A 14,135-nucleotide genomic window follows, 5' to 3' on the forward strand; every position below is an offset into this window, starting at 1 on the left:
CCTTTTTATTTCTTTAGCAATTGGGAACTAAGAAGACTTTAATTTGTAGCAAGTAAACCTCAGATTGGGTAAGCCAACCTGGGCATCCCATATTATCGTAATTTCTGTAGATGACGTAGGGCTCACTTATAATAACTTATAAATAACTTTTTAATTGTGATTTACGAAATATGAGATAAATATATTAGATGAGTTTTGTCTCGAATTACATAAAATGTATTTATAAGTAATTTTAAACATGATGACAAATAGGACTGTTGTCATTTTGATGCTCACAATATATGAAAAAGTAAAAGAGGCATGCTTGTTACTTTTGATCTTTGATCGGTAAGCTCTTAGTTCTAAATAAGTGTATTTTGGTATTTTATATTTTAAATAATATATTTTAACAACTTTGCACGTTGTACCAAAACTCATTTTTCACTTATGAATGTTGGACATAAGTGTCATTTCCATTTTATCACAGTTATATTACATCATCGCGACTCCAAAAAGCCGTTAGATTTTTGTAGTCCAAATTTGAGTTAGACTCGTACTAGAAGACAATCACGTCTCTCTCTACTAAACTTTCCAGAGGTGCATGAACAAGTTGATGGAAGTAAAGTCTTCATCTCTCGTTCGTGACCATTCATGCACTTCACATCTTCAAGCTTTTCTGATTTCTGCTAATTCAGCTCCGAAAGAAACTTCAATTCCGATGGAGAGGATGGTATTACTGAGCGGTAGCTCATTAATACACTCAGGTGCCATTTCTGCCCAGCAAAGTTTTGCCTTGCTCTCTTATCATTCAGATCCTTCAGGCAAAATGAACTTCTTGATTCTTTAATCTAAGGTATGCTGTTACTCTTTTCGTATTCCGCAAACATGTATTCTGCCTCTGAGTTCTTCCTGAAACCCATTTTCTTGCATGGCTTCACATGGGTTTTCTCCTCCTGGTGTTGTTTTTGACGTTTTTTGGTCTAGTGGGCGAGCAAGAAAACCACTGTAAGAAACAGACATAGTTCAGAAGAGAAGTTCAATATAAGTCTATACAGGAAAACTTATATTTTGTTCTTTGGATGTTTCGGTGTTCTATCTTGCCCTATGCCTGTTTAATTACTTGGACCGGAATAGGAATTATTGGACTGATGAAAAGCTCGTAACCATTTTGGATTTGGCTATACTTGCATATTGTATTCATCAATTCAGGTGAAAGGACTTCCCCTTGTTCTTCAGAAACTGGGGTAGCTTGTACTTGGTCTTTATCCTGTTATTGCTTCATTGTAAGTATCATTCTTTATGAACAAGTTTCTTCAGCAATTCAGTACCTGATTTCTGATTCCACCTCGGTTATTCCGGGTTTATTTTTCTGTTTCATGGGGATTTATTCCAAAAGTAAGGGTGAAAAGGAGATCCTTATTGATTATGAGTTTGACAGCTACATTGTTGAGATATGCCTCACTTGCTGACGTTAGTTTGTTGCTAATTTTAAGGAATTAATTTCAGTTCAAAAATTAATTATAGGAGTTTGATTCTGTCAACGTTTGTTCCTATTTTTTAGCCATGTATTTGCTGATTTAGTGGGTTGTTATCAGTTAGTCACGTAGTTGCTGATTCATTGGGATTTTAGCAGATTTTTATCGTTTTATTGCCATGATTTAATGTCTTTAAATACCCATTTTGCAGATTGAATAAAATACATCCTTAGAAATATTTTTCAAAGCTCTTTCTTCTCATTTTTGTTTTTAGTTTTCTTTCTAAAACCTTCAAAGTGGTATTAGAGCACTTTTATCTTGTGGGACCTGTGAGATAAACATTGAGTGTTAGCCAAAATGCAAACCACTATGAAGGCTGAACCTTCTTTTACTGCCATAGCCCCTCTAGTTTTTGATGGCCTAAGTTACCATACGTGGTCAGTGAGAATGGAGGCTTATTTGGAAGCCAATGATCTATGGGAAGCTGTTAAGGAGGATTATGAGGGTCCTCCTTTGTCAGAAAATCCTACAGTAGCTCAACTACGAAGTCACAAAGAGAGTAACTAGAGAAAGTCAAAAGCCAAGTCTTGTTTGTTCTCTGCTGTTTCTCCAGCAATCTTCACAAGAGTTATGACCTTGAAGACATCTAAGGAGATCTGGGATTATCTCAAGCAAGAGTATGAAGGAGATAAGAAGATCAAAGGAATGCAGATGCTGAATCTTGTAAGGGAATTCGAATTGCAAAAGACGAAGGAATCTGAAACTATTCAAGAGTATTCAGATAAACTTCTACGAATTGCAAATAAAGTGAGGTTGTTGGGGGGTGAATTTACTGACTCCAGAATAGTGCAGAAGCTGCTAGTGATAGTTCCTAAAAGGTTTGAAACAACCATCTTAGCCTTGGAGAACTCAAAAGATTTGTCAATCATCACTTTGGCAGAACTTTTGAGTGTCTTGCAAGCACAAGAACAAAAAAGGCACAAGAGGCAGGAAGGGTCCGTTAAGGGTGCATTGCAAGCCAAGTTGCAGGTTAGTCAAAGTCAAAAAGGAAAGAAGAAAGCGAAAAAGGAGGATGGGTTTGATAAGAAGGAGGGAGACAAAAATAAGTGCGATTTTCCTCCTTGCGAACATTATTGTGGGAAGAAGGGTCATCCACCATTCAAATATTGGAGGAGACCAGATGTTAAGTGCAATAAGTGCAAGCAATTAGGGCATATTGCTAAAATATGCAAAAACAAAACTCAACAAGTGACAGAAGCTCATGTTGCAGATCAACAGGAGGAGCATTTAGTAACTGCAAAGTGTTTTTCAGTCACAACCTCAAGTGAAATATGGTTAATAGACAATGGTTGCACTAGCCACATGACCAGCAATCAGGAGTTATTTATTGATCTTGAAAAGGTAGCAGGAATTACAATAAAGATAGGAAATGGAGATAAATGAAGGTTAAAGGTAGAGGCACTATTGCATTGCAAACTCATTCACGTATAAAAAAGATTTCAGGCGTATTTTTTATCCCTGAAGCAGATCAAAACTTGCTTAGTGTTGGCCAATTGGTAGATAAAAGTTTTGAGATGTTATTTAAAGATAAAATGTGTTTGATCAATGATGCTCATGGTCAATTATTGTTTAAGGTCAGAATGAAAATAGATGTTTTTCTTTGGATTTGACTGATGTTGATCAAAGAGCTCATGTTGTAATCAGTGATGAAACTGAACTTTGGCATAAAAGGCTAGGCCATTGCAATGAGTTTGCATTGCAGGATCTAAGCAAGAAAGATGCGGTGCAAGGAGTACCTTTATTGGAACCTCTCAAGTTAGTTTGTAAAGCTTGTCAATATGGGAAGCAAACTAGGCTGCCATTTGCTCAATCAGTTTGGAGAGCAACTCAAAAACCATAGTTGATCCATACTGACTTTTGTGGGCCTATGTTTGAACCATCCTTGAATGGAAGTCTTTTTATATAGCTTTTGTTGATGATCTAACTAGAATGTGTTGGATTTATTTCTTGAAATTCAAAACAGAAGTTGCAGAAGTGCTTTGGAATTTCAAGGTGTGGATTGAGAATCAAAGTGGCTACAAGATTCAGGCTATTAGATCAGATAATGGGATTGAATATACATCAGATCAATTCACTAAATTTTGTGAAGAAGCAGGAATTGAGTATAAGTTGACAGCTCCTTATGCTCCGCAACAAAATGGGGTGAGTGAGAAGAAGAACAGAACTATTATGGAGATGTCTCCCTGCACGCTTCATGAGAAGGATCTACCCAAGAAGTTTTGAGCTGAATAGCTAACATAGCTATATTTTTGCAAAACAGGCTACCTACAAAAGCATTGCAAGGGAAAACACCATTTGAAGCATGATATGGTTATAAGCCACTTTTAACAAACTTGAAAGTGTTTGGTTGTATCTGTTATACTCTATAGGTGAAGAGAGATAAACTTAATAAGAGAGCTAATCCAGGGATCTTTATAGGTTATAGCAGTGTCTCTAAAGCCTATAAAGTATTTCAACATCAATTTGAAAAAATAGTGATGAGCAAAGATATTCAATTTGCAGAACTAGAAAAGTGGCACTGGGAAGAGAAAAGGAGGATACCAGATGATGGATTATCATCTACAACCTCTCCATTAGATGATACCATTGATAACATTCCAGTTACATCTACAACCTCTCCATTAGATGATACCATTGATAACATTCCAGTTAGAGGTACAGGATCATTATCTGATGTTTACCAGAGATGTAATGTGTCTTTGGTGGAACCTAAATATTTTGTAGATGTAGTGAAGGATCCAAAGTGGATTGAACCTATGAAGGGTGAGTTGAATATGATTGAGAAGAATCAAACTTGGGTTTTAGTTGATAGACCAGAACATAAGAAAGTCATAATGGGTGTTCAAAACAAAGTTGAATGATGATGGCTCCATCAACAAGTACAGCAAGGTTGGTGGTCAAAGGCTATGCACAAGTGTATGGAGAGGATTTCACATATACTTTTGCACCTATTGCGCACCTGGATACAATCAGATTAATACTTGCAATAGCAGCTCAAAAAGTATAGGCAGCATGGTAGCTTGATGTTAAGTCAGCCTTTCTCAATGGTTACTTGGAGGAGGAGATTTTTGTAGAGCAACTAGAAGGTTTTGTTGTTCAAGGGCAAGAGGATCAGGTCTACTTGCTAAAGAAAGCCATGCATGGGTTGAAGCAGGCTCCTAGAGCTTGGTATAGCACAATAGATGAGCACTTGCAGAGCCTTGGATTCACAAGAAGCTTAAATGAATCAACTTTGTACATTAAGCACTCACATGCTGATTTATTGAGATGACAGATTTGGGAACTATGTCCTATTTTTTGGGCATGGAGATAAAACAAGATCAGCAGGGGATATTTATTAATCAGAAAAAGTATGCCAAAGAAATACTGAATAGATTTGGCATGGAAGGAAGTAAAGCTATTGCTACTCCAATGAATCAAAAGGAAAAGCTGAGTAAGAATGATGCTGTAGAGAAGGATGACGAGGGCATTTATAGAAGTCTTATTGGCTATCTCATGCATTTGACTACAACAAGACCTGACATTCTCTATGCTGTAAGTGTTCTTTCAAGATTTTTGCATTGTGCTACATTGAATCATTACAAGGCTGTAAAGAGAGTCATAAGGTATATCAAAGGAACTCTTGATTATGGTATTCGGTATAAACGTAATCAAGTGTTCAAATTGGAAGGCTGTTCTGACTTAGAATGGGGAGGGTCCTTGGATGATATGAAGAGCACCTTTGGGTATTGTTTTATTTTGAGTTTTGGGGTATTTTCTTGGAGTTCGAAGAAGCAGGAAGTGGTGGCCCAATCAACTGCAGAAACTGAATCCATAGCAGCAAATACAGCTGTTAAGCAAGCTCTTTAGTTAATGAAGATGCTAATTGATTTATAGTTTATGCAGCAGGAAAGCACATCAATTTAAGTGGACAATCAAGCAGCCATTACAATATCCAAGAATCCAATTTTTCATGGCAAAACTAAGCATTTTAACATCAAGTTATACTTTATCAAAGATGTACGACAGAGTGGTGAAGTCATACTGACTTATTGCAAAACCTTTGATCAAGTTGCTGATATTTTTACCAAAGCTCTACTAAGAGACAAGTTTGAAGAGCTAAGGATGAAGCTAGGCATGTACAGCTATTGATGCAAGGAGGAGTGTTGAGATATGTCTCACTAGCTGACGTTAGTTTGTTGTTGATTTTTAGGAATTAATTGCAGTTTGAAAATAAATTATTAGAGTTTGATTCTGTCAAAGTTTGTTCCTATTTTTTAGCCATGTATTTGTTGATTTAGTGGGTTGTTATCAATTAGTCACATAGTTGCTGATTCATAGGGATTTTAGCATATTTTTGTTTTTTTATTGTCATGATTTAATGTCTTTAAATACCCATTTTGCAGATTGAATAAAATACATCCTCAAAAATATTTTCCAGAGCTCTTTCTTCTCATTTTTGTTTTCAGTTTTCTCATACATCTTCCCTACCAATTTTCCTCCCTCTCGCTTGAGTCGAGAAACCAATACTTCACATAGAATATTAAACATCTTTCTTGCTTTTTCTCTTATGGTCGTGGCTTCTCCTAAAAAACTAAAGATTTCATTCATTGACTTTGCTTGTGGACAAAGACAAAAATAATGTTCTCTTTGCAGAAGCAGAAAAAGATTTCGTAGATATTTTACTAAGCTTCTTATTTAACATCGCCCTTGGGAACTGGTATATCCAAACTTGTTAGTAAGCACTCTGCTATTGTTTAAGCTTGCACATTCAACTGCATAAGTTCACTACATCGAAGGGTGGAAAATTTGAACCCCAAGTATTTTTACTTCTGATGCCAGCAACACAAAGTTGCTGAATCCAACTAACCTAATGGAAGCCTACCATGGAAATCTGGTATTCTCTTTGCCCCTTAATGTAGGACCTAGATTGGGAGTTTATGTTAGTCCTATACGTAAATTTTACAAGTTTATCAATTTTTTCCTAAATCAACACTATTGATATTCCCAACAATAATCAAGAAGAAGAGGGAGGGAGAGAATTAAAGAAGTTGCTTATGGTGTTTTAGGAAAAAAAAATATCATATCAACTAATTTAACTAATATGTTTAATTCACTCAAGTTAGTTAATTAGGTCTTACATTAGGAAATGGAGAAGTATATAACTTCGAGAGTACAATGATCTCAAAATCCTTCAATGGCTTTCTTCAGAAACCCGCACGATTCATTGTGTTTGATGATCTCACATTGATGTCTTGGAATCTAATTACAACCTTGTGGATACTTCATAACTTCAGAATTGACTGCGTTCCCCAGAGATTGATCATGATGTCACCCAGAATTAGGTGAATATTCCCTCTTTCAATTTTGTTCAAAGCATAATAACTCCCCATGTTAAAATAAGTACTCAAATTTTGAAGTCACCATGGTTTGTTTGTGAAGGTACTGGATCTACTGAAGCTCTTGCTATGGTCAAACTGACCATTAATAGATTTATTCTTACAAGAAAAGCTGAACATTCGGAATTGGAGAATACTAGCAAAATCCCATTTAAAGATGAGCAAGCTATTCGGAAAGGAGGGTGGGAAGTCGATGAAGTTGAAAGTAATGATATCAAAATCAGAAAGGAAGATATTGGTAGCCGAAGTAGAAGAAAATTTCACATATGGATCTTAAGTTTCTTGACTAATCGATAGGGAAGTCATCATCTTGTACAAGGTAACTTTGGTCTGTGCTGCATTGATAACTTGTACAAGAGTCTGGCTGATTTGGAAGCAACTGGTTTTAATTCCTATTTCTTTTGTAATGACTTGAAGAACAAGCTGCTCAATCCTGATCTTGCAAGCCAAACCCCACACCAGGTGTTACTAGTTTATAAAACAGATAAGCCTATAATTTGGTCTAAGAATGATTATGTTAGTGGGAGAATGTTCATGGTGGGAGATGATTTGTGCGTAGAGCCATTTTTTCCTCAGGCTACTACTTTGTCTATTCTTCGTGAATCACAAGTTGTTGAGCATGACTTAGAAGTAAGAGACTTAAGTATTGAAGTGAATGCGGTATATACGTATATACGGTTCTCAGTTCAGCTTCTTTGATTGTTTAGTTTTCTCTGTAAGTGATATAGAGTGTCACATCTTACTTATATAGTACCTTAGCATTCATTTAAACCCATTCAAGACCACTTTGGACGGTCTTAAACTTAAAAATTTCAATTTGGATGTTAATTTTCGGAATATTACTGTTCACTGTCCAGTTTTCAGATTACAGGTCCAACTTTGAAAAACCATAACTAATTCTAAAAAAATCATATGGAGGTGTTCCAAAATTCTACGGAAAGCTATTTCAATTCTCTTTAAGGGAAAAATATTCAAATGAACTCATCCTCATGGAAAACGTACAGTTTATTGGATTAAGATTACTATCTGTTTGGTAAAATCTGGACTTTCCAGATTCTGTGCCTTAGCTTTGAAAATTCATATCTCTTCGTATACACATCCAAATGAGGTAATTTACCACTCATTTTGAAGCTTGGGATGTGCACTATAAGTCTACCAAATCTTGTGATTTAACTCATTCATTTGATAGGTCAAACTGAAGCTCAAAACTAACTGCTTCAGGACCTACGTTTTATCCCTTAACATCTCTTTACTTTAATTCCTTTTATTTCTTTGGCATACCTAACATGGGCTTACTTTTTCCCATTCATGCTCATATACTTTCATTCATGCCATAAACATCCTAAGCACATACATTGAATTGATGGCATTCATAACATAACTTACAACATAGGAGAATTATACATTGAATAATAATATCAATCATTAGCATCAATAACTCTCCACTTCTTCTCCTTGCTTCTCATGCCATTAGTGCCCACCATTGATTGACCTAAATGGTTTGTTAGGGAGGGGGTGAGATTCGGGGGAATCTCAGTAGCAAACAATACCATATTAATCATGCTAGATGGATGCTCATGCACTACACGCAACTTGTTTATTCTCTTGTTAATTAGTGACATACTAGCATGCTCAAAGCTAACTTCTTGATGCATGGCCATGGAGATATAATCTACTCATCATGAATAGCAATTACAGTAGCTAAAAAATGTCACAACAACATGCAAATAACATGTACACGGCAACACACAAGCACACCATATCAAGCAATGACAATAGGTAAGTTCACTACCTTGCACCTCAAGCCTTCCTCTTACTTTTCCTTTGACTCCCTTGACTTTCCAACCATGTTAGCTTTCGGTCAACATCATCAAACATCCTCTTGGATGTTCCAAAGGTCCTAAACATAGTCATAATGATCATACAATCTATTAGGACCACTAGATTACATAAAGTTCAAAGCTAGCTCTCTTGAACCTCAACCCTTTCTCTTAGTCTTAGGGTTTTCTTTCTAGCTTTTCTAACATAAATATTATCATTTTACATTCTTATGATCTATTTCCTATCAATTAGGACCACTTTAGATGGCTTTAGATTCAAGAATACCAAATCTGGAAATTTTGGTTCGCGGGTACTGTTCACGCAGAATCTCCAGAATTTTTGCTCAACTTTGAAAATTCATAATTAAATCTAAAAAAATCCAAATTGAGTGCTTCCAAGTCTCACTGAAATATAATTAAGTTACCTTTAAATAAAAAATAGTTTCAGGAACTAATTCTACGCCGAACAGTACCATAATTGTACGGAACTCGACAATCTCCCAAAAGTTCAACACTGTTTCCAGATTTCAATCTCTAACTTTGAAAAATCACCATAAATCGTACACATATCCAAATGAAGTGTTCTACTAATGGATTTAAATCTCATAGAGTGTACTTTAAGCATACAAAATTTCAGAATCAGATACGTACAGTAACTAATTCGAAATAGGTATCAAATCAGATGCTACAGCCACCACATACCTTGATCTTGAAGCTTGAACTTTGTTCCTTCTTCTTGGCCTTCACTCCTACGTTTTTCTCTCTAAATTTTGGCAGAGTTTCCCCTGTTAAACTCATGTTGGCTGAAAATATGAAGGGGAAGAGGCTCTATTTATAGCCAAAAAAGTTGGCTTGAATGGACCAAAATGCCCTTGGGTAGCTAGAAGAAGGAGAAGGGCAATTTTGGAAGTTCAAGTGGACTTTTGCATCATCATTGCATCACCTTATTACATCATGCTTACCTAATTCTTCTAGAAGATGCCAAGTGTCATGAAAGTGGTGGAGGAGATGGGAGATTAGATCCTAGCCGTTGGATCAAACTTGTTTCATAAGCTTCCTCCGAATTTACTTGGCCCACATTTCTCCGGCTTTCTTTATGGCCTTTCGGAGCTCAGAAAATTGTTCTATCTGCTTTATAAATTTCCTTTAATTCTAGAGAATATCTATGAATTTTCTCAGGCCATAACACTTCCTTTAAGCCTTGTATAAAAGTTGTTTACTAAAATACCCTTTTATCGGCAAAACCGGCTCTTTAGTTTCTTAAAGCCATTCTACTGGCCTTTTGGTTGCGAGACTAATTTTATAAATTAGTACAACCTTTCAACCATTTAACCTCATTTTTGTATACATTTTTTAGGTTTCTTGCTATTTCAAATGATTACCTCAAACGGTATACTTTTTACCGGTCACAACCTCATAAATTCCATTTAAGCTGCCTAAAGGGTATTTTCATCTTTTCTCTTCATAGAAGAGTCTTAGAATATTATTTCCCATTTTCTAGGATTTTTCTTAGAATTTTCTGTACCCTCTTCCATTTTTATCCCTGTTGGTCATAACTTTCAGAATTTACAGTTTAGTTCTTGCTTGGACTTAACTTCATTAATCCTCTCTTTGAGGTTTCTAACTTAACCTTTGGCCTGTGTCTAGTCTCTTCTCTCTCTCTCTCTGGGCCTTCGAGACTTTACTGGAGCCTCTAACTTTATTACACTTTAGCCCCTTAAAACTTTTACTTTGCAGTTTAGTCCATGAAATTACTTTGACTTCCTTTCTCATCTTTGGGACTTCTGCTAAAAAAAAGGGTCTGATAGCCTATCTAATTCAGGCTATTACTGGTACTTCTAGGCCTAAAACTTTGGATGTTACATAGAGCATCTAATATATGAGTTTTACTATGTTTTTTCTATGAAATTTTAGGTATTGGAAGTTCTGAAAGCATCAATGATAACATCACCAGCCTTAACAATTGGTTTGAGGCCACTACTTGTTAATCATAAGAGAAGTTGTAAAAGCCAGTAGCATATTACTGGTCATATGTCATATCATGAATGATAATAGATTCTAGGGAAATCGATAAACACAGATTGTGTGACTGTTTTTAAAGCACATTTTTAGCAGCAACATTTATGGTCATCACTGAAAGTAAGATTTTCAGCGATAACTCTTAATGTTGCCACTGAAAGTCATTTTTTAATTTGTTGCGTTTGTTGTCTCTTTCCTTTCATATTGTTTATTATAGCCTTTTTTCAAACAAAAAACTAAGCTGTATTGATCAGTTAAAATGTGAACTTAAATTTGATGATATGGAGGATTAATCCATTGATGTATCAAACATTTAACAACCACAACAATCAAAAGACAGAACAAATACTACGTGAGAAGAGTTTTGTCTTGTAAAGTCAAAAGATTAGTGTTTTTTTTTTTAAGTGATTACGAGGGCTTACCAAACAAGTATTAATGCATATTTGGATTTTAAGTAGTAATGTTGTTTTTCAATTTTGGTGCATTTTGCTTTTATTGTGATAACCCCTAATGGATATATGCTTTTAAATTATACAAGTTCTTAATTATCTTGATCTCAACAATGTCATATGCTATTTGTATACTTTCCCTTCATTCCTTTTATATATATTGACATTAAGTATAAGTAAAAGTCATATATAGATATATATTGACAGCAATTTAGTTCAAGATTTTTTTCTTCTCCCACATAGTAGTGGTCTAGCATACACCTTGTCCTAAATTGCTGTATTATTATTGATAATATGATTTTATTATAGTACATTCATTTGGCAAACATACAGGAATGATTGAAGACTATGGCTCTCCAGCAGGTCTGCTACAGGACAAGTCCTCATCTTTTGCTCAGCTTGTTGCAGAGTACACTCTTAGATCATCTAGCTCCAATCTTCATCCAAGAATGAACAAAAATTGAACACTTGAATCGCAATATTCGTGATTGGCCAATAATACCCTTTATTAGGGTTTTTATATTCATGTTGATATATTGAGTATCCTCTTATTGTTATTGTTGTTGTTGTTGTTATTATTATTATTTCCATTTTCGTTGTTTTGGTTGTGACCATGATATGTAATTGCTCCAAAAAGCTTGACCTTAAAGAAATTATACAATAAGCATTTTCTCCTTCATAGAACTTTAAAAATAGCACAAGCTAAAGTGGAGGTTGTATCCAAACTCACCTTAAAAACGCTGTCTAGCTAAGAGGGAGCTGTGTTTAAGTTTTACCGAGAGATTCTTTTATTCTTTATACAAGTTGTGGGTTAAACTTGCATAAAGACTTCTAAAAGTTAAAATATTTACAAGCGGTCAGAATGAATTTTTCGTAGCAATTTTTAAAGCTAAAACTCATGTTACCTCATAGCAAGGGACTGACTAATTTCGTGAGACCAAACTCTCATTGTTTTTTTTAACATATTTAATGATTAATGACATAACTTACTTTTTATTACTATTTGCGTATACTTGCCACAGACATACATTGTGGGTAAGAGAAGTAGTTGCATATAATTAAAAACATCAGATTGTATCTTCAATAAGATACTCAATTATTCATTGGCCAAAAAAATATAGTCAATTAACTTTGGCAGGTATAAACAACTAAAATGTCATTTTCATGGTGTTTGAGAAGCTAGGATGTTGATTTCTAATGTAATTAATTGTATATCATCTAACTTTATTTTATCTGGCAAAGAGAATATCTTCATTTCTCTTACCTTCCACTTCCCCCTACTAATTCCTTATCCTCAACGGTAGAGATTTAATATCTTATAAAAAGTTAATAAATATAGAAATTATAAAACATTTTTGTAGAAGCTAATGTAATGGTGAGAATAAAGAAGTGGGGGGAAGTGGAGAGTTCCTTCTCCCCTCCTTTTTATTTGATCCGAATTTGATGCTTCAAGGGTAAGTTTCGTGTTCATCCCCCTTGGACTATCCATCTAAACTTGATTCTTAATGTATCACTTCTCACTTCCCTATGTGCTGAGTTTGGTATTTAATTAATTAATAGTAATAGTAATCAAAATTTTAAATAGCAAACGAGGAGTGCAACGCCTGGGTAATGATACAAGTTTTCAAAGATCAAAAGGTCCTTATTGATTACGAGTTTGATAGCTACATCATCCCCACCACTTTTCCTCTCTCTCATTGGAGCCAAGAAACCAGTCCTTCACATAAAATATTGAACATCTTTCTCGGCCTCTTGCTCTTATGGTCATGGCTTCTCCAAAAAAATCGAAGATTTCATTGACTCTGCTTGTGGACAAAGAGAAAAATAAGGTTCTCTTTGCAGAGGCAGAAAATGACTTCGTAGATATTTTACTAAGCGTCTTAACATTGCCCTTGGGAACTAGATCCAAAGTTGTCAGTAAACACTCTTCCACTGTTCAAGCTAGCACATTCAACTGCATTAGCTCACTGCATCGAAGTGTGGAACTACTGGACCCCAAGTTTTTTGTTTCCAACCAACCCAGTGGAAGCTTTTTATGGGAATCTGGTGTATAACTTCAAGGACACAATGACCTCAAAATCCTTCCATGGCTTTCTTCAGAAACCAGCACATTTCATTGTGTCTGATGATCTCAAACTGATGCCCTGGGATCTGAATACAACCTTGTGGATACTTCGTAACTCCAGAATTGACTGCGTTCCCAAGAGATTGACAGTGACTGTCACCCAGAATCAGGTGAATATTGTGTATAGTAATAGTACGTATGTTTAAGTTTTTCCTCTTTAATTTTGAAATCATTATGTTTTATCTGTGAAGGTATTGGGTCTGCTGAAGTTATCGTTATGGTGAGACACACCATTGACAGATTTATTCTTGCACAAAGAGCTGAACATTCAGAACTGTAAAATACCAGCAAAATCCCATTTAAAGATAAGCGAACTACTGGGAAAGGAGGGTGGGAAGTTGATGAAGTTGAAGGTAGTGATATCAAAATCAGAAAGCAAGATATTGGTAGCTCAAGAATAAGAGGATTTCACAGATCAAATTTTAAGTTTCTTGACCATTCCACTAGGGCAATTGAACATCTTGTACAAGGCAACTTTGGTTTGTGCTGCATTGATAACTTGTACAAGAGTCTGGCTGATTTGGATGCAACTAGTTTTATTTCCAATTCCTTTTGTAATGATCTGAAGAACAAACTGCTCAATCCTGATCTAGCAAAGGAAACTCGACACCAGATGTTACCAGTTTATAAAACAGATAAGCTTATAAATCTGTTTAATAATGGTTATGTTAGGGGGAGAATGTTCATGGTGGGAAATGATTTGTGCGTAGAGACATTTTCACCTCAGGCTGCTGCTTTGTCAGTTCTTCGTGGGTCGCAAGTTGTTGAACATGACTCAGAAGTAAGAGACTTAAGCATTGGAGTGAATGAGGTATATACGGTTCTTCTCA

At 35.4% G+C, this 14,135-nt stretch overlaps 3 protein-coding genes across 3 annotated transcripts; all 3 read left to right on the plus strand.

The window, feature by feature from the left end:
• The first annotated feature begins 2,084 nt into the window (after positions 1-2,084).
• Positions 2,085-2,897, plus strand: LOC114761199 (uncharacterized). Its single transcript, XM_028950527.1, has one exon. It carries the CDS (start codon positions 2,085-2,087, stop codon positions 2,895-2,897), a length of 813 nt encoding a protein of 270 aa, XP_028806360.1.
• A 335-nt stretch (positions 2,898-3,232) lies between these two features.
• Positions 3,233-4,375, plus strand: LOC114761200 (uncharacterized). The gene is made up of 3 exons (XM_028950528.1): positions 3,233-3,269; positions 3,478-3,656; positions 3,884-4,375. The coding sequence occupies exons 1-3, from the start codon at positions 3,233-3,235 to the stop codon at positions 4,373-4,375; spliced, it is 708 nt and encodes a 235-aa protein (XP_028806361.1).
• A 406-nt stretch (positions 4,376-4,781) lies between these two features.
• On the plus strand, positions 4,782-5,363 carry LOC114761201 (uncharacterized mitochondrial protein AtMg00810-like). The gene has a single exon (XM_028950529.1). It carries the CDS (start codon positions 4,782-4,784, stop codon positions 5,361-5,363), a length of 582 nt encoding a protein of 193 aa, XP_028806362.1.
• The last annotated feature ends 8,772 nt before the right edge of the window (positions 5,364-14,135 follow it).

Source organism: Neltuma alba, unplaced genomic scaffold (assembly GCF_004799145.2).
Source record: "Neltuma alba isolate B1F8T4 unplaced genomic scaffold, ASM479914v2 tig00011088_pilon, whole genome shotgun sequence".
In the NCBI taxonomy this organism is placed as follows: Eukaryota; Viridiplantae; Streptophyta; class Magnoliopsida; order Fabales; family Fabaceae; genus Neltuma; species Neltuma alba.

Bases quoted from the DNA above. Each gene is read 5' to 3' on its own strand.
- LOC114761201 (XM_028950529.1), top strand. From the start codon at position 4,782: ATGACAGATTTGGGAACTATGTCCTATTTTTTGGGCATGGAGATAAAA.
- LOC114761200 (XM_028950528.1), top strand. From the start codon at position 3,233: ATGCGGTGCAAGGAGTACCTTTATTGGAACCTCTCAA. The intron at 3,270-3,477 runs GTTAGTTTGTAA...AATTCAAAACAG, and splicing joins CCTTTATTGGAACCTCTCAA to AAGTTGCAGAAGTGCTTTGG. The intron at 3,657-3,883 runs GTGAGTGAGAAG...TATACTCTATAG, and splicing joins ATGCTCCGCAACAAAATGGG to GTGAAGAGAGATAAACTTAA.
- LOC114761199 (XM_028950527.1), top strand. From the start codon at position 2,085: ATGACCTTGAAGACATCTAAGGAGATCTGGGATTATCTCAAGCAAGAG.